The sequence below is a fragment of the Vanellus vanellus genome, assembly GCF_965231255.1.
Source record: "Vanellus vanellus genome assembly, chromosome: 16".
Classification (NCBI taxonomy): Eukaryota; Metazoa; Chordata; class Aves; order Charadriiformes; family Charadriidae; genus Vanellus; species Vanellus vanellus.
Window position 1 is genome coordinate 8413620 of NC_138921.1, and position 25480 is coordinate 8439099.

A 25480-nucleotide genomic window follows, 5' to 3' on the forward strand; every position below is an offset into this window, starting at 1 on the left:
ACCAGGTCACTTAGTCTAACTACTTGACTGTACTTCTTCAGGTAAATAAAAAGGAGCCTTTTTTAGTCCGGTGGGTGAGTGAAAAAATATTTTTCGTAGGATTCAAATGTGAATCCTGGAATTAAGACATGAAAAAGGGACGACTTTGGCTCTGAAAAAGAAATTGCTTTTCATATTCACCAAAGGGTACTCCAGGGATTTAACTTCCCAGAACACGGTTCGTTTTCACCATCTTATTGCCCTTTGGAGTCAGGTACAGAGTACTACATTTTGAGAAGTTATGAGTTTCCTTTGAAGTTTTCTTCAGAATATGAATTGTAGCTCTGTGCTTGGATTTTCCAGTAGTCATGTTAAAAAAACAAACAAACAAACAAACAAAAAAACCCAAACAAACAGAAAAACAAACAACAAACCTACCAAAAATGTTGACAGTGACATATGAGACCAGGAAGATTGGAGCTATTTGTGTTACGTAACAAATTTATAAAACAGCTTCAGAAAAGCACTGTAGTGACTGAGATAGTCTGATCTTATTCTTTTTTAATTCCTTTTTTTCACTCTGAAATCAAAGTTCTAACTTTGCAAGCTTTGCTTATGTCTCTATGGCTGTCCTCCTGTGATGAGCAGCTCCACGCTTCCCCTAACCATTATGGTAGACTCTGTCTGTTGTTGAAGAGAAATGCAAAGGAAAGTAAGGTATCCCAGAGTTTCAGATGTTTTATAGTACAAGCCAAAACTAGTTTGCTTGTGGCATATGATTTTCAGGAAATTTTCAAGGGAGGAGGGACACGAGGGATAAGGGGTTCATTCAAAAAAAAACTGAACAGTAAATTATCTTTATTACACCCTGACAGCTGTTCAGCAAAGAAGTAAATGTTCATATTTTTCTGAAAAGCAGAATGATGGTCCCTACTCCTTAAATTAAACCAAGGGGAAAAAAAGCATGAGTTATGAACTTCAGCAAAGTTCAGGAGCAACTGGTATTTAAAAAGTACGCATACTAATGCTAACCATTGCTATTGGAAGCAGTGGTAGAACTCCACAGACAAAACATCCCACAGTTCAGATCTGGATCCAAACCTCTTGCTTGAAAGTTTGGCCTGGAAATTTCTCAACAGTTAAATCATAAGATGCTTGACGCTTCTCATTCTGGTCCCAGCTGGGAATCTGGAAAGTGTAATGCTTAAGCTGAATATTTGCTTTGATTCTTGGAAATGGGAACAAGTTCCATCAAGAAACTGTTTGGTTTTTATTTTTTTCCCCCCTGAATTGATTTGCCTGTTGCATATCATTAGCAAATGGTGACACATACGCCATTTCCATAGTCTTCTGTTTTGGTACAAGAGCTGCTAATTGTCCCATTTTGACTCAGGATTGTATAAGCTTTGTTAATGCATCTCAGGTAATTGTAATCCTGTCTTATGTTCCTGAATTATGGCAATACAGTTGGAAGATTTTTAGTTCATCAAACTCGGAGCATTATTGTACCTTTTCTGATAACTTTGTGGTTCTTCAAAAAAAAAAAAAAAAAACCCACACTCCAAAATCACAAAACCCACAGGCTTTTAGTGAATACTGAGGTATTAGTATGGAAAACAGCTACCCTACGTCCACTGCAGTATGTAAGCAGGCTATTCTTCTGTCTTTAAAATTTATGGGGTTTGGGGTAACGCAACTAACACCCAAGTAAAGCAATGACACTGCCCCCATGCCCTCATGGCTGCTGGCGAGATCCCTGCCTTGTTGCATGTTAGAGTGGAATTGGCAAGAAACAAATCTATATACCGGGCTGAATCCCATTTCCCTGTCTCTGTAATTAAGATGCTATCATCTCTTAGGATGTTTTCTAAGCAAAGTAATTTTGTTTTCTGTCAATGTGAATTGAATACCTGTGCACCAAAAAAATCTTGGAAGACTCCCCTTTTATTTTGTCCAAGCTGCTAGAAACTTTTATACCTAAGATGGTGATGCTATGTTTCATCATTTAAATAAAAAAAAATTACAGTTAATGTGACAGTCACTATGGATTTTTTTAGGTTTTTATCGCTCCCCAAAAGCCTTTATTTTTTTGATAGGTCCTGTAATAATATTTTACCTGCAGGAGAAACTGCCTTCAGAAGCCTGCCCTAATCCTGTGGGATGGCGAGCAGAGATGTTGCAGTCATTGATGTTCAGGGAGGGGAGTCTCGGGACTTGGGCTTGGTTTGCGCTGTTAAAATTGGAAATGCTTAATATAAGCCATGGGGTCACAGCCATTTAATAGTTTTAGAAGACTTTGGCTGTGCTGCTACCTTAGTGGCTCTTTTTGGTATCTGTTTATAGAGTGCATGGGAATCTCCTGTATGTGTCCCCTTTGCCTGTGAGCCTGGAACATCTATCTGTAGATCTGCCCATGGGCCTTGAGACCTGGGGAGGCACCTGAAAATGCCTTTGCACTGCCACACACCCGAATTAAAACAGCCATAGCACCGTGTTCCTCTGCTGTATGAGGATGTGTATGTTGCCACTCAGTCATTTAATTTAGCAACAGGACGATGGGAGAGAGAAAAGAGGAAACAGTGCATGAAAGTTAATTCAGTGATTTCTCTGGGATACTCAAGGAAAGGAGAATAGCTCCATAGAGGGAAAGAGAAGACAGATTTCTAGTAGAGGTGTTCAGAAAAAGGCTGTTGTGACTCTGCTGCTGCCTGGGGGCGTCCCTTCCCAAAACTATAAAGGGGAATGAAGATGATGATGCTACTGGGGAGGGGCGGAGATAATGAGAACAAGCTGAAGTTTGATGTGTTTCTTGTTTTGATGAATGCAAATGGAGAATGCATTTCATTTTGTAACATTTCCACCGGGCTAAGCAGTGTTGTTTTGTTTTATTACTGAACCCTTGGTTTTGTTTTGAACTGTGTACATCTCTTGCAATGTAATCTTACATTTTTACTTGCTGGCTCGTGTGTCCCGCTACCCTCTGCTGGAAGAAACGAGGATTTTTCAACTATGTCCTTGTGCCCTGAAACAGGCCCAGTCCTCCAGCAGAAACAGACCGTGAACTGGTTTGGGAGGACCCCAGTTCTGCCCTGCTGTTGCTGGCATCGGTCCTGTAGAGAAGAGGCCTGGTGTATAAAATGTCACTTGGTTTCAGAACAGTGCATGGCTGGGCGAGGCGGTATGCACCGAGTCTGTGATAGCAGGGTGCTGAACTGGATGACGTGTCCTGTTCTGTTTTGTTACCTTGGCCATAGCTGTTAGGTCTGTTCCGGTTTATGATTAAAGGTGTTGCCAAAATAGACGGACTCACTGATGATTCTCCTCTGATGTCCTGTCTCGAGAGGTGGCTGGTACCAGCTGGTGGCTTGAGAAGGGGTAAAATGTCCCAAAGTAGGTGGTCACAGGGGCATGTTCTTCCCAAATGCAAAGTTTGTTTTATAGATTGTAACATGAAGATGTCTTGCATTTTTATTTTCTTAAATCTCAGCTAAAGCAGTTTTGATTTGTTTTTACCCGGCTTAAAATCTTAATATATTAGGGCCCCTTATACCAGCTATGCAAATTTTCTTTTTCAGTGTAGTGAGAATGAGGTATATAAATGTCATGCTCCCAGTTGAGGTTTCCATGAAACCCCTTCAGGAGGATATTTCAGAGGGAAATTAAAGGTGGCATTCTAAGAGAGGCTTTTGTTTTATTATTATATATTTGCCCCAGTACTTCATATATGAGAATGTTTACACTTTCTACACTATCTTCTGTATCTATTTGAAATAGAGATACCTCTATCTCTTTGTTTCATTCATCTCTTCTGTGAAATATGAAATCCCTAATCTTTCTTGTCCGTACAAGGAAACCTTTCAATAAGTGCAGTAATTTTGCTGCATATGTGTCTAGAAATCTTCAAACAAGAGAGTTCTGATTAGGACTGGCTCCCTTTCCCTGCATAAGCAAGCTATTGCATAGATAAAAGAACTTGTATAGCAGCTCTGAAGCGTGTTATTCAGGCCATGGACAGGTATTGTTTCCAGATTTCAAAGGCAATACATGATCCAGACAAGTCTGCAAGAACCTCTGGTCTTAATTAGTTGTGAATTTCCTGAACAGCTCTTGCAAGTCATGGAAGACATTCAACTGCTATTACCAGCCTCACAGGATTTTCCTTCTCCTCCTTTGTACAAGTCTCTCTAGCTGCCCCAGCACTGCAAACAGCAGCTGGCAGATTCAGCAGTCAGCTGGATATTGGAGTACTTGACCTCCTGAAGGTGGGCAGTGTCAGACCGCCTGCAGCTGGATGGTCCTTCATGTTCATCCAGCTCAGGCCATGCAACGTCCCTGACGGGGCCGGCTGGCATCTCACTGCCAGTTCATGGAGCAAGTGGCACACATGGTAGAGAGATAAGGTCCACCAATAAGATATTCCCTGCTAGTGTCCGCTACTCCAAGCAGCCCCTGAAGCTCTTTTCAATGCAGAGTTTTAACAAGGCAACTTGCTCTCTGATGCAGACCTGTGACAGGCACCTTGACACCTAGGCTAACTGGCATTAAGCTCAGACACTTGGGCTGTCTCTGCTGGTGTCCCCTGCTTTTCTTCTTTTTCTCTGCATCTTGGAAAGCATATTATGTTACCTGCTTCTCTGCTAATCCACTGTGAGGATGTGATCACAGAGTTCACAGCTCATAGTGAACATTTCTTCGGCACATTGGCTCATTGTTAATTTAAGTGGCATGTACTTTAATCTAATAGATGCTGTCTTTTAGTTAAGTAATTTCTCCAGTAGCTGGAAAAGGATGGTGTCTTAGGAAATTTAATTTCTTTCTACTGAAGCTCATGTGGAAAAGGAATATCTAAAAAGTCAGATCAACTTTTCAACAAGGGTAATGTAGACTGTATCTTTTCCCTGATGTCACCATCCCTCTCCTTATCTCATAATATTTCTTTACCTGTTTCTCTCTCTCATCACAGCATATTTACAATGAGCTACCTTGCTTCTGCTACACCACTGTCTCATGAATTCAAACACTGAATGTGTACTAGATGTGTTCTGCTAGTCACTAGTATGTGACTGGGGTCTACAGTGAGCAAAGTCTGTACAAATCCTGCTGTGCCAGAAGCTGGAATCACCTCAAGCGTGTCTGAATTCACCTGCTGATAACTTGAATTTATTTTAAAAAGCAACTCTGTAGGAGCAGCCTACCTCACATTTCTGCATTGCTGGTGGATTCATGCGTGTATTGACAAGGATGAGGACAATAGGGAAAACACTGGAGAACAGTCTTCAATAAGGGAGGAACTATCCTGTGCATTTTTTCCATCAGAGAGGCATAGAATCTGGCAAGTGCAATTCCATCTATTGAACAAAAACATGGATTACAGATTGCTGAGAGGTCTGGAAGATTGTGAGGGTCACTAGTGGTATAAAACCCAAATAAACTGCGTTCTTCATTACTCAAGGAAATGGGACTCTGGTGGACTTGAGACTGTCTGTTTTTAGCACTGCTGTAGTAGATGTGGCATTAATTTAATAATTCGAATGTTTACAAATTACAGAATCACACAGAATGGTCAGGGTTGGAACCTCTGGAGATCATCTAGTCCAACCCCCCAAAATTAGAAGCAGAAGTTTGCATTCCACATGGCATCTTTGAAAATGCTCAGAAAAACTCAGCTTGTGTAGCGTGCATATCCCTTTCAGACACTGAAGTATCTTTAGACCTCCCTGGACACCGTGCTGGGCAGCTGGACTGTGGTTATTGCTGGAAATGGTGCACACGGGAGCCCAGACTGAGGGCAGTGCAGCCACATGCATTGAGAACTCGGCTGTGTTATGAGTTAATTGGTTCATGCAGCATCTTTTGGAGGCAATTCTCTGACGCCCCATTCAGCAAGGTTTCTGCAGCTTGATAATTCCCATGTGTGAATTTTGGAACAGTCTGGAAGTCATTCAGCTGTTGCAGTACAGAGATGCTGGTGGCCAGCCATACGTAGACAGAACTGCAAAGGAATGTTACAGCAGTTCCTTCTTTTTCTAACCAAATGGATTTAAAACTTTCAGTGTGACGGAGCAACTAGTATCTCTCCTGCTGTGGTTATTTTGCAGTGACTACTTACTGTCCTCCTCTTCAGTCGTGACCCAAAGACCACCCATACCCTCAGCTCTCTATTAGCTGCTGGAAAAAGTGGGGTTTGGTTCCAGCTGCTAAGCATTGTACTGATAAAAGCTTGGTGCATGTCTGAGAAGTCCTGGATTACAATCATCCTTGCCTCTTCCAGCTTGTGTGGCATTTTAGGCTTTCCAAAGTCCAGGGCTGAGAAAACAAACCCAGGAGGTTCATGTAAGGGATTTTGTCTCTGGATCTGTACGCTTACTCTGTAACCTGCGCTCAGAGTCCACTCTGATTTGCTGATACACTGACAATTGGCTCCTTTCCATGAGGCACCAGAGGGTTTACTGCTGCTCAGGGTGGCTCTGCTTCCAGCCCATTAGATGGTTGAAGTGCCATGAAGACCTACTGTCTCACTTTGACATGAGCATCATCCGTCTAATATAAAAATGTTATTGTGTCATCTGAAATCCAGCCTATATATACCCTAGAATCAATGCACAATGGGTGCCTTCAATTTGAGGTGCAAATAAAAAGTTGGGCATTTCAAGTGATGCTACACTGTTATAGCATCTTCCTTTACAAGTGCATCAAAACAAAAACTCTGCCCTGGGCTTTCCTATATGTCAGTGAGTAAGTGCTAACCGTCTCTGTGTAGGCCCTTAATTCGCTGCAGGACAACACAAATTTCAAAGCGCTGTGCAGAGAATGATTTTCCTGTTTTGATCCGTATTTGCAAATGAGCCCAAGCCCTGCTGCTGTGAGCAACTGAATGCAGCTCCCAGCAGTAACCTATGTCTTTGCTACTTTTATGGGTACTCTACCAGGTTTCTGGGCTCCCAGCAGCTACTGAGCGTGCAGAGGGCATCTCTGCAAAGCACGTGCGTTGAATCCTGCATAATGCAATACTGTCTGCTCACCGTGCTCACGATGTAAAGTCACATTGCATGTGTAGCTCATAATAGTATGTTGTGCCCATTGGCTGCAGGGTCTATCTGTGCCTGTGCAAAAAGTCTGGGATGGCTGGATGGCTTCTGAAGTTGAGCGTGATGATGGATATGTTTACTCCTGTGTTTTTCTCATTCAGAATTGGTTATTGGTATTCTTATTCCTTCTCTGTATTTCTCCCACATCAGTTCACATGACAGTAGTATCTTTCCTCAGTCTTGGAGGCTGTTTAAAAAGGGAGGAAGGGAACACGCTCCAGAGCTTTCAAGCAGCTTTGTGAAAAGGGTGGAGTGTGTTTTACTTTGGGGTGATATGTAGCCCAGATAAGACTTTTCAACCAAGGACCATTATATCTCAAGTTGACTTTTTAATTGATTTAGCTCCTCTGATCTGTACATTGCCAGACATGAACCACTAGTCTTTGGACTGAGTCCAGGGTGTAATGGGAAGTCCACCCAAACCCCATTAGCTCTTGTTAAACCTGAGTGAATTTCAGCCTAGCACATTTCTTGTGAATAATTAAACAGAGTTAAGCAGGTGGTGGATTTGAACCTCTGTCTCTAGTGTTCAGCTATGTTTCAATTAGGAAGGAGCTCATTAAATTATCGAGGGTTTTGGTGGTGGGTTTGGGAGGGATATTTTGCCTCTTGTGGTGGATAACTGCACCTGGAAACCCAGGGTAGATGTTTTGTTATTTCCCACTTATCACCAGCTCTCATCAGTTTCTCCATAGTAAATTCTCCTGTATTTACTTCTGCTTTTCCCATTTTTATGTAACACTCGGAGTTGTTACCCTTTACTTTGATATCACTTTCTATCAGTACAACTGCTGTACTCACAGTGAGGGTGTAGTGCTATGGCAACAATATATTATCTGCAGTCTTGCCAATGAGTAAGATATGGTGCAGAAATTAGTTCATTTATCAAAATCTGATGTGGCAGAGCTGAGCAAAGGACGTGGCTATCCTGAACCTCAAGCTATTTTCACAAGGCGTGCTGTTCAGTTTTACGTTGGTTATGACACTCAGATACATTCTCTCCTGACTGTTTCAAGTAATGCCTTGTTAAACCTCCAGATGTCTTAGCACCTTGGAAAATATTTTTAGATGTACAATAATCTCCAAGCTATCTTGGAAGTAGTTCTGAGGAGAAGCTATGGGAAGTAGTTCTGAGGAGAAGGATCTGGGGGTCCTGGTAGACAGTAAATTATCCATGGCCCAGCAATGTGCCCTTGTTGCCAAAAAGGCCAATGGAATCCTGGGCTGCATAGGGAAGAGTGTGGCCAGTAGGTCGAAGGAGGTCATTCTCCCCCTCTACTCTGCACTGGTGAGGCCACAACTGGAATACTGTGTCCAGTTTTGGGCTCCCCAGTTCAAGAGGGACAGGGAACTACTGGAGCAAGTCCAGCGAAGGGCAACTAAGATGATTAAGGGATTGGAGCATCTCCCTATGAGGAAAAGCTGAGAGCGCTGGGACTCTTTAGCCTGGAGAAGAGAAGGCTGAGGGGTGACCTTATTATGGCGTACAAGTATCTAAAGTGTGCATTGAAGGAGGATGGGCCAGGCTCTTTTCAGTGGTTCCTGGTGTCAGGACAAGGGGCAACAGGCACAAGTTAGAACATAGGAAGTTCCATTCAAATACACGGAAAAACTTCTTTATGGTGAGGGTGACAGAGCACTGGCACAGGCTGCCCAGGGAGGTTGTGGAGTCCCCTTCTCTGGAGATTTTCAAGACCCGCCTGGATGCAGTCCTGAGTAATGTGCTCTGGGCAATCCTGCTTTAGCAGGGGAGTTGGACTAGATGATCTCTAGAGGTCCCTTCCAACTCTGAAAATTCCGTGATTCCGTGATCTTTGATAGTGACAAAAATGGAAAATGAGCACTTTTTTTTTCTTCTGTTACTATTGCAGAAAGGTACTTTTCTGTGATTTCAGGGTAGGAAAGAGCATTTAAAAGGGAAAATCTCACCCAGACTGGGATATCTGAGAAATATGTTAGATTTTCACTGCTGAAAACTAAGAGAGCTCTGCCCTTCTCTGCTGTGTGGTGCAGACTGGGCAATGTACAGCCTTCAGGGTGCTGTCTCACACCTTCTGTGTCCTACGTACACACTGGTGGAGTAGGCTTTAAGGTACAATGTTTACATCTGATTCCAAATTCTTCTAAAATGTGGGTGTTCAGAATCAGTCAGTTGATAGCCCTTTCATTTGTGGTCCAGCTGGTACAGTGCTGGATTAGGAGGACTTTCACCTCTGTGTACCTGTCTCTCCCCTGACGTGTCTCACAGCCATCCAGACTGTTGTGCCTTTCAGAGTAGGGCAACTTTCAGGCAGCCCAGGACTCTGGGTCCATCTCCCAGGGTTGCTGGATATTGGGATAATGTGAGCAATGTTAAATCTTTGGTCAGATCTGGTGATGATTAGAAATTGTTTACATGGATTTTACAGTACACAAATTGGTATGTGTTCTTAACATTCAGGGTTAAGAAACTCTTGGAGAAGAATCAAACCAGGACAGGCTGCTACAAACTTATGGACACAGTTTGAAAGTTTTCAGTGAAAGCAGTACCAGTGCTTACTCAAATCATGTTTGCTTGTTGACCCCTCTTATCTAATTAGTCCCCACTTCACTGAGCTGCTTCTACTTGCATGCACTGAATCAGCTCTTTCATATTACTTTTTTACCGCTCTAATGATGGAAGAAGTTGATTCAAGTTATGAGATGCTTTCTTTTCCGTGTTAGAAACCCATGTGTTGTGATTTGTGCAGAAATAAATTGTTTTGTTGCATATCAGCCATCTGTTTGAGAGTGATGGGAAGGATGTGTGGTAACCTCAGATCAAATACTAGGTGCAGCTGAGCAGCCAAATAGACAGTCTCTGGAGTCGTCTTATTAGGTGTGGGTAACTAACCAAAGTTTGGGTGCCTGTCTGTACTCTTGAGGTTCCCACATCTTCTCTGTGCACTACACAAGCAGATTTCCCTGTCTTTCTGTTAGAAAAAGAAGGGTTGTAGCCTCCTGCTCCATGTTCTGCTCCTTGTCTCTGGCCTTCAGGTACCCAGCACCCCGAGGGAGCCTGTGTGCACACGTGCTTGTTGTGCTCCAGGCAGAGTGTAAAACGAACCAGTGGCCTTGTTTACTAGGTAAGTCACAAACACGTCCTCACACAGCCCGTCATCAGGAGCAGTGTGCCTCACCCCGGCCCAGTTCAGGAGAGGGTGGTGGGTGCCCAGTGCTGGGCTGCAGGGAAGTGAACACCAGGGCCACCAGCCTGTCCCTAACAAAAGCCCTTTGAGATTTCCAAAATCAAAGGTGATCCCTTCTCTGTCCTGCAGTGGGGAACATGGTCCGTCAGGAGTTCATATCTCATTTGCAAAAGGCCTAACTAGGGCGGAGGGCAGAAGCAGACGGCTTTCAGTCACTCTCTAAGCCAGTGTCAGAGCCAAGACTAAAACCCGGTTCTTGAAATCCCAGGCTCCTTCCTTTATGGCCTACTGCCTCTCTAAGCATGTGTAAGGTTTTAATAAAAACCATCAAATCTTAATTTAGAGCAAGATTCAAGAAAAATGTCCTATTCAATTACTTAATTATAAATGAACTGTAATTATAAGACACAAACATGTCTTGCTACAAAGCACCAAGCAAAAAAGCAGGAAGGATTATTTGTTTTTTAATTTAGCAGAGCAAGGCAGCCAATGATGCGTAAGTCTATCTGACACCTAGCAAGTTGTGTGATCCTATTTGCTAATCTTTTTACCTTTCCATTTTATTAGGGTAGGATTTCAAGAGCAAATAGAATAATTGAGATTAAATCTGTCACTCTGAATTACTCTTCTCTGAGTTATGACCAGAGTCACTCTATGTCAGAGAAGTGTAATTTTGAGGAAAAAGCTGCATGTGTAATCGTGTGCTTAGTTCAGAAGAATTTGAGATCCATAATTATATCTAATATGCCACGGTGGCATGTCCTGGCTCTTAATTTCTACAGTAAACAAAAACATTGAAGGTTTCTCTCCTGAGCAGTTAGTTCTTGATGTAGCATGGCTGGTACCCGCAACAGTAGCAATATTATCCTTCAGGTCTCCTGGTTCAAGTGAGGGATCCAAACTAGCTTGGAATAGAGCAGTCATCATACATTTATTTTCACATCTACCTTGAACTTAAACGTTGATTGTGCATTGATTGTGCAAGTCATAGCACATCTGGTGCTGTGTTCCATCACTTAACTTTTTGGTGGTCCAAGGGTATTGCCTTTGACCTCTACAATGACCATGATTTTGCAGGTGCTCCCGCAAACAGAAAGGGTGCAGCTTTCTTTGACAATAATTAAGCTGTAATAGAAAAGCTTTGGGTTAGGACTTGGTAGTTTTGCTCCTAGATGTCAGTGCACATCAGAAATCTTGGGGTTCAGTTTTTCTCTCAGAAAAATCTGGTGTTGGTGCTCCATTAGGGCACTAGACACTGCTCTTGGCTCTACTTAATTTATATGACCCTATAAAATTTTTGGTAACCTTCACGCTATACAATTCCCCTGTGAGATGAGCTGAAGACACAAAGACTGTGGCCTCTTGAAATTTTGGGTTCACTAACCAAAGAAGGCTTTGAATCCATGTGTTTTTTATCTAGATCCACAACAACTTCTGCTAGAAAAAGCAACTGAAAGTTCAGCTACATTTGTCCCTTAGATTGGCATTATTGCAGCTAGAAGATGATCTCCTGGAGAGAGAGGATATGTACAAAGAAAAAGGAAAAACACTACAGGTCCTGCTCAAAGATTTCTGCAGCTTCCCTCTCTAGGCAGAGAGTGCAGAGGGTCAGAAGCCAGACTGTTGCATGATGGATTAGTGATAAAACAACCTACCACACTTGGATTAGAATTTTTGTTACTTTGTCTAGAATTATCTGTGCTATTAGGGGAGAAGGATGGGGAGGATGCATCATTTTTTGAGAATCCTAGTAGCAATTTTATTTTCTTTTTCAGACCTTTTCACAGTTACAAGCCAGAACTTGATCTCCACATCTGTTTTTATCGGTCAGTCTAGTTTACAAATTAGGCCCCTTTTGTCCCATCTAATTTTATGTAATCTGTAATGCTGCATAAAGATTCTGGGAAGAAAAAACAGAAGGATTGTGAATAGACCTTCTGGCTAGTATGTACAATGACTCACTCTATCCTTTATTTCGACTTCCGTGAAGTATTTTCAGATACACTATTTACCCATTAAATGAGCTGTTTAGTTTAGCTTATGGGTAAAGCTCTTCCTAGTATTTTGATGTATTTGTTGGGAACATGACAAAGTAAATCACAAATGAGAACGTTAACAAATGCTTACATTAATCATCTGAGACATTCTCTCTCATTCTAATCTTATTCTGAGTAACTAGTTATCTGTAAGAAAAAGTTTCCTGTTCCTTGATTTGCCAACTTACTTGACTTTATTGCCAAGGAAATCTCTCCTCCATGCTTGACAAGCAATGGGTAACTTAATAATCTTTCTCTGTGCAGGCAGTTACTTCATGGAAAGAAATGAAGTCAGCCATGCGCATTGCTGAATCTAATTTTACTATAATTTAGAGGGAAGAACCCTTCCCTGGGTAGAATTCATTCTATAACTGCTTCTTTCAGGACTTCTTTTGCTTTCCTCCAAAGGATCTGGCAGAAACTGTTGTTAGTGACAGGCCTGCAGCTTGCTTGGCAAGGTCACTGCAGCACATTTCATGGCAAGAGAGGAACTTCTCCCTTGCCTCGGTTTTGGTCATTGGCCGCTGCTTTGAGGAAAGCTGAGCGTGGCAGCAAGTCAGCGTGACCTAGCTGCACCTTGAAATTCCACCTCTTAGGGAATGTTAGGGTACCTCATGGAGTCAAGCTGTCTTCAGCTGGGTATGTCTGAGCTAGTTCATCTCCATCAGCTTTCTCTTGTACAAGACTTGATCCTTTACCCAAGCTCCGCAGCCACCTGGATGAGATCCCAAATGCAAGAGAAACGCAGAGAAATTGAGCTCTCCTCCACTGAGCTCTCAGCCCTTTCCTATTCTCTTAATAGATGTTAACTTCCTGGGCTTTTCCCTGCTTAAGACCAGTCCCAGGAGAAACCCCGTGCTTCTGCTCCCCTTCTGTGGGCTCTAGCAAAGCATCCTTACTTAACTAAGAAGATTTACTTTTTCTTCTCCCCTACTCTGCCTGGAGGTTTGGTCCCAGCCTCAGACGTGCCTTGCTCTTCGCTTTACAGTTCATTCACCCTGGGCAGGATTTGTCCGTCTTTCACTCGCTCCAGGCCAGGCTGAAGCACACACAAGGAAAGGTCCTTTAAAAAGCAGTTTGCAGCAGTGCAATGTTAAAAGCCTGGCTGTGAAGAGGAAGGGAGCGCAAAACAATCTCTTCCTGCCTGCTAACAAAGAAACAGGAGGAGAAAACGTGGTGCTCTTCTAATGCTGGCCACAAGAGCGTGTTTAACAGTGTCTCTTCAAGGTCAATAACATCATTCTCAGCTGTTCAAAACAGCATATTGGTAGCAAAACCTGTGTGAATTATATTTGGGAGAAGGCTGGTTGTTTGTTGTTGTTTTTTCTTCCTCTCCTCAGGCTTCAGCCTGGCAGACAATCAGATTCAACCGTAGATGTAATTCAGGCAAAATACAATCCAGAATATTTAGGCCAACGTATGATTTATGCTAATGGTGGCAAGGTATTGCTGCTGAACGGCTCTCTGCTCAGCAGCTGTGGAGGAGTCCCTGGCTGTCAAGGCAGATGGCAGTCTAAGGAGCCACTCAGTCAGGGGTCTTACTTTTTTCAAACAGATTCTGTGTACCACTTTTTTCCTTGCTTATATTTGCAAGATTCATGACATTGATCAGATTTTCCCCCTCAGCAGCCCTATAACACCAAACCTCTATATGCAGAACAGAGAAGTAGATTTGGTCTAGTGTTTAGAGATAAACTGTAGAGAGGTAGTAAATGGCTGAGTGAATGAACGCTGCTTTTTATTGGGTAAAGTTGCCTGTGAGACAGCCTGTTTTCTGCCTTGGTCCTGCGCTCTGCTGGTGGGTAGTGTTCTTCTTTGCAGCTAGGACAATTGTCCTATAACTAACAGGCATTTCTCCATCCTTTTCCCAAAGTCTCCTACTTTTTCTCCTTTACCCTTTATCTTCAGTTCCTCTCAGTTACATATGCCGAGTAGACAGCAGGCCTTTCTGGTGTTGCTGAAAAGTGCTCGTGTGGCAGATGTCATTCACTTTCTTTTTGATATTGCATTCTTCCATTGTGCTGACACCTGCAGAGCCCATGCTTAGTCTGACTAAACTTTACCCCAAGGAGAGGTTTTGTAGTGTTGGTTTTGAGTGTTATTTGGAGTTGAAAACCACTTGGGGAAGTGAGAAGTGAGTGTGCTTCTCTTTGTATCTGCTGTCAAGATCAGTGGTTTAAGAATCCTATTCTATTTTACACCAGTGAGAACTGAAAGTAACGTCAACTGCAACAAGAGTATATAGAAGGTAAACAGAAATGCGACAATGGGATGAAGGTTTTACTGAGAAGCAAAATGCCAGGTTGCAAATAAGGCAATAGAGTTGCAAAGCCCTATGAGCCGTGTGAACAATTGGTGCTTTCTGTGCTTTGGAACAAAGCAGCTTTACAAAGGGCGTCTGCAGTGTACTTCAGATCACTGAAACTGGCTCAATGGAAATTTCTGTTGTTAAACTGCAAATTAAGCCTTGCTGCATGGCTGGTGGGGAGGGGACGAGGCTACTTCTCTATGTGATGATGGTGAATGGGGAGAAACTCTGTGTTACAGCCAAAAGAACCCTTACCTATAACTTTTCTTCTCCACAGGTGCCCCTGGTTGACAAAAGCTATCTCCCCAGCTATCCCAGTGTACAATGGGCTCGTGTTCTTGTTTGTACTGGCAAACTTCAGCATGGCAACTTTCATGGACCCTGGAGTTTTCCCACGAGGTAACAGAGAATGGGACTGTTTTGGGGGGGAATTGAAAACCCAAGCCAAAGGAGGTGTCAGGTATCCAAATACACTGTTTACTGACTACTCCCCTTTTTTTCTGGTAATCTTTCTTGTAGACTTTATTTATTTATTTATTATACTCAGCTGGCAGCAGAGGTGGGATGATAGTGAAATGTTGGATACTCTCCATCTCTCTTCTGAGCTAGAAGGTGTCAGTTGTCCTTGCGCTTGCTCAGACTGGCAGTCGAGGGCACAGGGTTGCGTAGAATGGTTCTCCTTGAGTAGCTCTCCTAACTGATGTGATTGCGATTGCCATCCCCTGTGTCATGCTGGCGCACTGGATTTAAGTCACTGTCTTCACAATAGGTAGCAGAGCATGGTGGAGGGGAGAGGCTAAACTTTCTGAAACAGCTTCATCAAAGCAGACCTTCCAAAAAGCCTTAAAACAAACGCGAAAGCATTGAGTGCTAAAAAAGATAACGATTAAGGCTTGCCTTAGCGTGTCTAAAAATCTATACATTTAGAAAGATATGCCTGCTTAAATTAGTACTGATTCACAGCTGATTAAATAGGATAAAGATCGCTCAGCTTTCGTAATGGGAACCACAGTGCAGCTATCTCTTTTAACACATCCTAATGAGAGAATTATCACCTAATTTCATCTGTCTTCCAATAATTATTCACATGCAGTTTTCAGCAGAGACTGCTCCAGGCAGTCTTGTTAAACCAGTGGATCTGTGCTCTCTGCAAGCTGTGCTTTCTCACCTCTATTCACTGAATTCAGTATCTATTTTGAATTGCTACCTGACAAGAACAAAGCACCTGTCCTGCTGGCTTCCCTGAATAGCAAGTGCCAGGTTTCTCCAGGTAGCAGGGTCTAATGATGAGCATCTGTCTGCCAGTCCTTTCAGCTGAAGCTTTTGAACCCCTTTTTAACTGTTGCAGCACTCCAGTTAAGGAAATAATTATGTGTAAAGGCAAACTAAGGCAAAGGCAAGATTCAGTCATTTGTGCAAGATTAAGTGACGCAATGTTTAGGTGCTTAAATGTACAAATAGGTGCTAGTGAGATTTTCAGAAGAGCTTAAGCACTTTGAGCTTTTAACGAGTTCCCTGGACTTCTTAGTTCCTCCATCTTAGCAGACATAACCTCACACCCAAAAAGCATGCTATTGAAAGCATCCATGCTGTTTGCCTTCAGGAGGAGGAGAGCTGGAATAAAGTTGTTCAGTTTTGAAAATCTCAGTCTGGGAATCTAATATCTTTGTGCAACGTAGTTCCCTAAGAACAAAGCCTGCAGCTGGGCGCTCGCCGCGCCCTATGAGTGATCAGCACTGGTGTATTGTAAATTCATACCTTCCTTTGCCTTCTCTAACTTCCTTTTGCAAACTAGTTCTTTATTTTGGACTTTGCATTTAAAGGAGGAACACAGAGGGAGATCAAATAGAAACTTTGAAACTTTCTCATCACGTTCCCTTCCTTCCCATCTCCCCTAACACAAGGGAGACAGGAGCAAAGCAGGAAAACGAGGAGTTTCCTACAGCTTGCCTTTCTTCTGTCCCCTTCTCTTCAGTTGTGGCCTTAGCCTTATAGCTCTATTCTGTGCCTGTACATGGTCTGGAGGAGGCTGGGAGCAAGGGGAGTGGGGAAAGGATGAGAAAAGGGATAGAAGTTGTCCTGGAAGAAAGTGATGGCGTAGGAGTTCAGCTGTTTGAAGGAAGCAAACTGATAAGGAAAAGAAAAGATGGAAAAGACTATAAATACCAGTGCTGGGAGGAAAGAGGAGCAGATGTTATTTCAGATGACAAGTGCGCATGTGAAAAAAGCTATCACCACCCCACGCCGCCTGCAGAGCTGCCAGCGCAAGGAGTTCAAAAATTGTAGGAGTGATTTAAAATGAATATACAATGGATCTATTTGCTTTCTGTTGTTGAAATTAGGTTTAGTCTTCTTGGTTTTCAAGCTGCTTAGCACATTCTGATAGTTACAAATTTGCTTCAAAACCAAAACAACAAATAAGCAATACAAAAGCTGATATTCTAATGAAATCACATGATTCCTTTAAGGAAGCCACCAAAAATCATAAGATACGTTATAAAACCACGAGACTCGGCTGCCCTGTGTCAGTGAATCAGAGTATGAGAATCTGTGTAGTAAGATACATTCCTCTGCTAATATATTCTTCCGTTCAGATCACTGAAAGCTGGAAATAAGCACATTTCTAGCTATATCGTATGAGCTTACAGGTTGTCTGGCAGATAGAACTTGGGCTATGGGGTGAAGTAAACCCAGCTCATTTTTGTATTGTTGAATAGGGGCTGAATCAAACTCCCAGATCCATTATTCATTTTTGAATCATTTTTTAGTTTGTTGGCTCTCTGAATGTTTCTGGTTTGAATCAGGATTGGCTCTGTGCAAGTGAGTTGCCAGTAATATACCAAAATGAATGAGAAGGAAAGGAAATATTAAGTCACTGAAATTGAGGCTACCCCGACAAATCTGATTTGCGCTTTGGGTTGAGACTGGCAATGCTTGTTGCTGGCTAATTATAGATACCAACTGCAAACTGGCTTCCAGTAATTTTGATGGGAATCTGTTTTATACAAACTCTTCAAGTGTGTCAGTTTTGCAAGACTGATGTGATTGTATGTATGTAGGCATACACAATGTACAGACTTTATGTCTGCATAGTCAGTTTTTTTACAAGAGATTAAATGGTTTGACTGTTCTAATGTCTTGTTTTCATATGTGCCCACATGTTTTACACAGCATGGACTAGTTTATAATAGTATTGAAGAACCTACAGGTTGTATTTATAGAAGTGCCGAAGGGGTTTAGAATCTAGCTCTTGCTAAGGGACCCACTGACTAGTTATGAAGAAAACTTACAGAGAATGGTGCCAGTACAGCACTCTGCTTCCACGCACAAACGCTAATCCAGAGAATACTCTTGCAAGGTAAATACTGTAGCTGAGCCAGATCCCAAGCTTATCTAAGTGAAGGGAGTAAATGGAATTTGGATCATGATAACACATCTAGAGAAGATTTAATGTAGAACTAAATAACAATGATTGATGCCCCGCTGGGACAATATTATCAAATTCCACCTAATTTGGAGCCAGTCAACCAATGCCAGCTGCACTATAATGTTTAACCAGGTGTTAAATGGACATGAACTTCTTGGATTTTTCTCTGTCAAAAGAAAACAAATAAAGATCACAGGAATCTAGAATAAAAGATGAATTTTCATGAATGTCATTCTCATTTTTATCCTTTTCTTCCCAATATATATTTGTCTGTTATAGACTGGCTTTTATTTTGTGCATTTATTTTTAAATGGCCTCTTTTCTTAAACAGGGCAGCGCTTAGCTGAGATGATAAACCATCTGCCCTCCGCGTTGTCCCTAATAAGATGACTGCGATATTGTCATCCTCATCTTACTAATGGCAAAGAGAGGCTAAATGACTAGCTCAAGGCCACAGAGTGAGAAAATTAGAATACATAGAGACTTCCTGACTCCCAGTCCTGTGCTCAGATCAGTAGACCATGCTGCCTTTGAGAGAGGTGAGATCTTCCCAGTTATGTACTGTTACTAAAGCAAGAGCATTCTCGGTATGCTATGAAGAGGTCAGCACAGGATATGCTATAAAGAAGTAAGCACTGATGTAAGGACATGGGCACACACTGTGGCGTCAGACTCCCTGGATCAACAGGTCTTTGGGATGATTGTGGGCTGACGCTAGAGTGCTGAACAAATCATTGTCGCTTAGGGAGTTTGAGCTAGCACAACCTTCTTCTAATATTTGCCAATGTACTTTCTTTCACTTTATGTGCTGGTAGGCTAGCATTGAATTAATCCCAAAAGCATGCAGCAGAACTTCTCACAGCAAGAGCTTGGGTTATTTCCATCCCCTCTTTGACTGCAGCTCATCTTATTCATTTGGGTTGTAAATGCTGGCTAAGATAAGACTCAAGCACCTCTTTTTGTCCAGAGACTGGTGAGTGGGGCTGTGCAGCACTCCTGTGTGAGGTGCTAAAATAAGCCTTGATCACTGAAGCGTTCTGCTGCCCAGAAAACCTGTTCTGACAGTCCGTCACTTCCACCACTCTGTTATTTCTCTGACAAGCCCAAGAGCACGTGCAGTGCCCCTGCATCCAAGGCACTGACTGGATTAGCTCTTTTTATCTTTACCCTCTGTTATTTCCACTAACTTTTAGTTTTGCATTAAGCAGCAGATGAAGATGAAGATAAAGACGACGACTTCCGAGCTCCACTCTACAAGAATGTGGAGATTAAAGGAATCCAAGTACGGATGAAGTGGTGTGCCACCTGCCACTTCTACCGTCCTCCACGCTGCTCTCACTGCAGTGTCTGTGACAACTGTGTTGAGGTAACAGTTCTGTTGATTACACAATCTGTTGGCTTTGCCTTGATGATGAGATTGCACATGTTACTGGAAGCATGCAGTTGGGTGGTTCCCCCGGTATTTCAGTTCTTGGAAGTTCCCAGATGTAGCCTTGTTGATGGACTCCTACTAATTAGTACCGCTTGAAACATAGCCCTCAGTTATGAAGTATGTTACGTACGCAGTAATGTTTGATGTCAGCTTTGCTGCCAGTGATAATTAGAATAAAAATTTATAATGTTGTCTATGCCTTCCTTGAAGTAGCTAAGGGATTGTGAATGTAACAAAGGGGTGAATGAAGAGTTGATGCAGAGGCAGAGTTCAGGAGAGCAGAAAATTCAGGGTGAACCATTGTAGCTTGTCATGTGTGAGCTTAGGGCTCATCATTTAATTTGGAACAAACTGGTGCCTACATTAGTGGACAAGCAGAGATTCACAGAATCACTGAATGGTCAGGGTTGGAAGGGACCTCTGGAGATCATCTAGTCCAACCCCCCTCCAGGGCAGGGTCACCTACAGCAGGTTTCACACAACAGCATCCAGGCGGGTTTTGAATGTCTCCAGAGCGGGAGACTCCACAACCTCTCTGGGCAACCTGTTCTAGTGCTCTGCCACCCTCAAAGTAAAGAAGTCCCTCCTCATGTTTAGTTGGAACTTCCTACGCTCAAGTTTGTGCCCATTACCTCTTGTCCTATCACTGGGCACCACCGAAAAACTACTGTGGCCATCCACCTGGCACCCTCCTTTTAAGTATTTGTAAGTATTGATAAGATCCTCCCTCAATCTTCTTTTTTCTAGACTGAAAAGACCCAAGAGCCTCAGCCTTTCCTCCTAAGAAAGATGCTTCAATCCCCTAATCATCTTTGTAGCCCTTTGCTGGACCCTCTCCAGCAGTTCCCTGTTCTTCTTAAACCAGGGAGCCCAGAACTGGACACAGTACTCCAGATGTGGCCTCACTGGGGCAGAGTAGAGGGAGTGGATGACCTTTCTCGACCTGCTGGCCACACTCTTCTTGATGCATCCCAGGATGCCATTGGCCTTCTTGGCCACCAGGGCACATTGCTGGCTCATGGTCATCCTGTTGTCCACCAGGACTCCCAGGTCCCTTTCAACAGAGAAGCTAGAATGGTGTGTGAGCTTTAGGAATATTGAACTCAAGAATTCAGTGAGTGGTTCTCCAGTCAATGGAAGGACCCCATGTTAGTTTCAACACCCCAGCTCAGAGCACAAACTTGTCCGTGTTTCTAATGTTGGTTGCTCTGAATTATGGGACTTCTATGTTTCTTGATAGCCCCAGGGTCTTGGTGAGGCACACGGGATTTTTAAAAAATAACCTCCAAACAGTAAGATGTGCTTTTGGGCTATAAACAATTCCCAAACTTGTAAGTACAGAGTGCTATATCCCCAGCAGTGTATTGTCAGGGGGGATTTTTTTTTATTGCTGAGCTAAAAATTCCACTTCTTAAGGATCAGTCTGCTGCAAGGTCTATTTTTTTTCCAGTAGAAAGATGAAACCTCTAGTATGTCTAAAATATATTCAGCTGTGCCATTAAAATGAAAGGAGTTAGTAGTCAGAAAGGTAAAAAAATACCAGAGTCAGCTGGAATGCTGTATACGCCATCTTTGTCCTAATCCTCTTTGCCATAAGCAAGGGAATAGTCCCAAAGAAAGCAGCACAGTTATGTGTGAGAGAAAGGCTGCCTGAGTTTATCTTGTGTCAGTGATTTTCTCCTTCAAGGCAGTATGTATCTAAGTTATAATTATCTGGAAGCAGTGCTGTGCCTAGTAACTATCGATAAATAGGCCAAGGCTATCCTGTTGTGGAAGGACTTGGAAGGATGTGGTATTTGAGAAGATGGAGAGCAAGGAGCTGCCAAGGTCCCTCAGTAGAAGGGAATAGCCACAGCTATTCATAAGTTGTGTCACGCAATTTAGACTGCTGTGAATTGTTGAATAGAGCTGGATTTTTTGTAGAAAATCTGAGTCATATATTCCTAGTTTTAAAAAATAAATGTTTTCACTAATTGTAGATCCTGAGAATTATTTAGATGATGGTAATGATGGTAAACTCTCAGTTGTCCCATGGAATTTCTTTCTTCTGCCCTCCCCAGTGTCTCAGCATGAAAATCCATTTTCAACAAATGACATTTTCTCAGAAAAAGATTGCTCAAAACTCACTGGTATAAACAGTTGCAATTTTGTGCTGCCATAAGGCTCCATGGGAGTCAGTTCTGCAGAAGAAATGAAAATGGAAGAGAATCCAAAAGTAACCTAAATAAAATAGCAGAATGCAAGGTGATTCTGCGTAGCTCTCCAGAAGTTTTATTGATGGTCAGATCAGTTGAATGTTCCTTACTATTCTGGTGGGCAAGTAAGAAGCTCTGTTTGTATAATTAAATTATGACTGCTGTGGAGGGATATAGGCAAAAAGCATTAATGACTTCTAAATCAATAAATCATGGTCTTAAATAGCATGCTTTATTGATTCTTGTGATGCTTCTTTCCCACTCACCTGTCTATTCTGGAAACAGTGTTAGGAGTGACTCTACTGGCTTTTCCATGTGGAACCCATTCAGGGTTGTAATTCACATCTTTTCACTTTCAGTCTAGAATGTGCAATAAAAATTCTTTGCCCAATTATAAAACTTTTGAGCTAATTTGATGAAAATGAACAAAGAACAAAAACCAACACCACTTGCAGAAATAAAATCAGTTAAAACCTAAAGCCTGCTGTGACCAGAGGGACCCAAAAATGAATCTGTGACAAAAGTAGTCAAATTTTTGTTTTCTTTACTGAAGTGTTTGCAGTAGGTACTTATATAGTTTCATAATGGATAAATATTTTGGGCTGCATACAAGCAGATTTGCATAATAGACATATGCTATGTCAGCATTTCGGATATAGCCTGAAATAATCTTTATTGAATTGCCCCTGTCATTTTCTAATGTGTTTTGAGACAGCTCTAATCCATTTTCTTGTATTTTGTAAATTTTTGGTAAATAACCTTGTGCAAAACTTAAAAATACAAAAACCCCTTTGTCATCTTTGCAGAGTGTTTAAAAATAGCACTACCACAAAACAAAGAATAAACAATTCATTTGTTGATGTAGTGAGTGTGTAATATCTGTTCTGAAGAACACAGAAATAAGAAGAAATAAGAATATTTCTTGCACCTGATCTTGTCTTCACGTCAAGAATAATCCCACTGAAGACAGTGGATTTACATGCTTATAAAACTGTGTAAAGACACTTGAAAGGTGTCTCTGGCTTGCCCTCATTATTTAATCTCCTGTTAAAAAGGCTCTGACTTTATGAGGGACTTCAAACTTTTAACTGAGACAGATAGTTAGGTTTGGGTTCATAATTGTTAATCGATTTGTGCAGAGCTTTGCCTGTGTCTTGTCCAGATGTTGCTTTTCTTTGGGGACCTTCTTGGTAAAAAAGTATCTTTCGTGATGTCCATTGCTTGAAGTGGACTCATTCAGCTTCGTATAAATACAGAAATGTGGGGCAGAGAATTCTGCAGCAGGATTGCATCTTCAAAACATTCTAGGTTGGGAGAACTTTATTGTAATTGACTCTTCATGCTAAGGATGATAAAAAATTAGTGCTTCTGCTGCTAGCAGATAAATAGCTTGTCTTTTATTTTTTTTATATCATTCTCTTCAAACCCTATAAACAAACACTCAAGTACCTCTCTATCCATATATAGAGAAAGCACTTGGTCCTAAGAAGAGCCTTTTAAAGAGAGTGTAGCATGTTGTAAAGCTGCAGAACTAGCCTGATGTAATTTTACATGATGATGGTTCAAATTTATCTCTAAGACATTGTACCTCCTTTCACCGTTTGGATATTGTTCCTTGTCTCTCCCTTTCTTTACAAGGATTTTGACCATCACTGCCCATGGGTCAACAATTGCATAGGACGGAGGAACTACCGCTATTTTTTTCTCTTCTTGCTGTCCTTAAGTACGCACATGGTTGGAGTATTCACCTTTGGGCTCATCTTCATATTAAACCATATGGAAAAGCTGGGAGCAGCTCATACCACCATTACGTATCCTTCTCAAGGTGACCTTGAGGAAAATGTGAAAGAATGAATCTGAAGAGTTGTCTTCCTGGAGCTGGTGGAGATCTACTCTTCTCCTGATCCTCATTGCTCTTACCCTGGAAATGCTTAGTGCAGGTTTTCCTCTGTACCCATCTGACCTGTGTAACCATCAATTACTCCAAAACTACAGCTGACCTTTTTTCTATCTCAATCTTTGCCATGACAGCCCAGCAGAAGGATATGCTGCTTCCCCAAACTTTACTTCCAATTGGGTGTGACTCTAAACTGCTGGGTACTATTGACTGTATTTAAAACTCTCTTACTGTATTTTAAAGCAGAGTTTCCCCTAGAAGCAGTCCCCCTGCATGTTAGGGTAATACTTGGACCCCTGGCTCTGAGGGGTGCTACCTCTGTTTATAGATTAGTGCAGAATGGCCTTTACAAGATAGAGCCAGAATCAATGAATTCCCATTTTTTAACCATCTCAAGGGTAAGGACTCAGGCTAGAAGCAGATAGACTTAACTTTGAGATAAAATGTAGTTAGCCTAATAAAGGTGAGCGGCACCCTCCACATTTCAAAGACTTTTTTTTCTCCTTTTCCTCTCCCTCTCCTTCATAGCCTCTTTTTCCCTTCACTCATCCCAGTTTCTTTAACTCCTGGATACAGAATGGCTGTCATGTGTGTGGCTGGGTTATTCTTTATTCCGGTTATTGGTCTCACTGGCTTCCATATTGTTCTAGTGGCCCGAGGGCGCACAACGAATGAACAGGTAAGCAGCAATCCTTTCTCTGTGTTTGTGGCTAAAATGTTGAGTTGGGAAGGAAAGTCAGCAAGTCAGTTTGGGTAAATCAAAAAATGATCCAAATCTTAGCAGTAACACTCTTACTGGAGCTTTTGTGAAGATCTAGGAAGGTTGCCTGTTTTTTATTTTCAGATTTTTTTCTTGAAAGAACTACAAGCAATGATTTCCCCCTTCTAACCACAAAGGATCATCCCAGGCTTATTTACCATTTAAAATCCACTCATAGCCTTGAAATAGGTTTTATGTGGTGAGTACCGTCAGCCCCAGAAGTTCAAACTTTATGAGTCAGACTGAACAAACGATGAGACTGAATGAAAGAAAGAAAGGAAAAGATTAAGTCATGCTTTTGCCCTGTCTCCTGATATTTTGAACTCCCCCAGCTAACCCACACTGCACATAATAAGGTCTGAGCGAGCTCTTTGTCTCTCTCTTGTTCTCATGTGTATGTGCACACGCACACAGAGAGGCTATTGGACCTAACTTGTTTTGCTTCTCCAAACCAAGTGCCAACATGACATCTTGTGCCAAAAAGCCTGTAAAACTTTAGTTCCCCGGCAATTACTCAAGTGTATATAATCCACGGCCCCTATGTTGGCAATCCAGACCTATATGCATGTGCATATGAATAGCATAGGTGATGGAGATCTAGTCGTGGGGTTGATAGCATGGCCCTGCCATTTGTAAGGGCTAGCTCAGTTAGAAAGCTTGACACTGGGTCATGCAGCATGCCAGTCAGCTGCACACAGCGTTTTCAGCTTTCTTCCCAAGGCTAATTAATTGTGGGCATTCTAGTGCTTTACACTTTCACAGCTCCAGCTGCAAAGTGCCCCTCACACATCTGGGTTTTTCCACGTCACGGTTCTTTTTCACTTTTTTTTTTCCCAAATGCATTTTTACTGCTTTTGCATCCATGGGCGCTCTCTAGCTCCTACTGAGCAGTGTGCTGTTCTGGCTGTCCTGCAGGCTGATGGCTTCATGCTTACGTAGCTTGTACGGCTGCTGTGCAGACTGTAAGAGCTGAAGACATCTGTCTGTGGTCAGACCTTCGTAAACTGGGATGAGATTGTCTCCTATCCCACAAGAGACAATAAAAACTTTTATCCAGAGTAGTGTGGGAGGTTTACATAAGCAAAGAATCTGAAGTCATCCTGAACTGTTGCCTAACATGGCTTTTGAACAAAGCAGGCTTACCATAGCTGTAGATCTTTAAATGCTTTTCTCTGTACTGCTTGGAATCAG

At 42.2% G+C, this 25480-nt stretch overlaps 1 protein-coding gene across 2 annotated transcripts in view; it reads left to right on the plus strand.

Annotated features, from left to right (window-relative positions):
* The window catches only part of ZDHHC8 (zDHHC palmitoyltransferase 8), a gene marked incomplete at its 5' end in the record, with an annotated part of 114817 nt that overhangs the window by 76166 nt on the left and 13171 nt on the right, over positions 1-25480 (plus strand). For both annotated transcript variants that reach the window (XM_082491862.1, XM_082491863.1), the window contains 4 exons: positions 14856-14977; positions 19214-19371; positions 23271-23443; positions 24106-24208. In XM_082491862.1, the coding sequence (XP_082347988.1) occupies positions 14856-14977; positions 19214-19371; positions 23271-23443; positions 24106-24208 (556 nt within the window). The remainder of the gene's footprint in view (positions 1-14855; positions 14978-19213; positions 19372-23270; positions 23444-24105; positions 24209-25480) is intronic.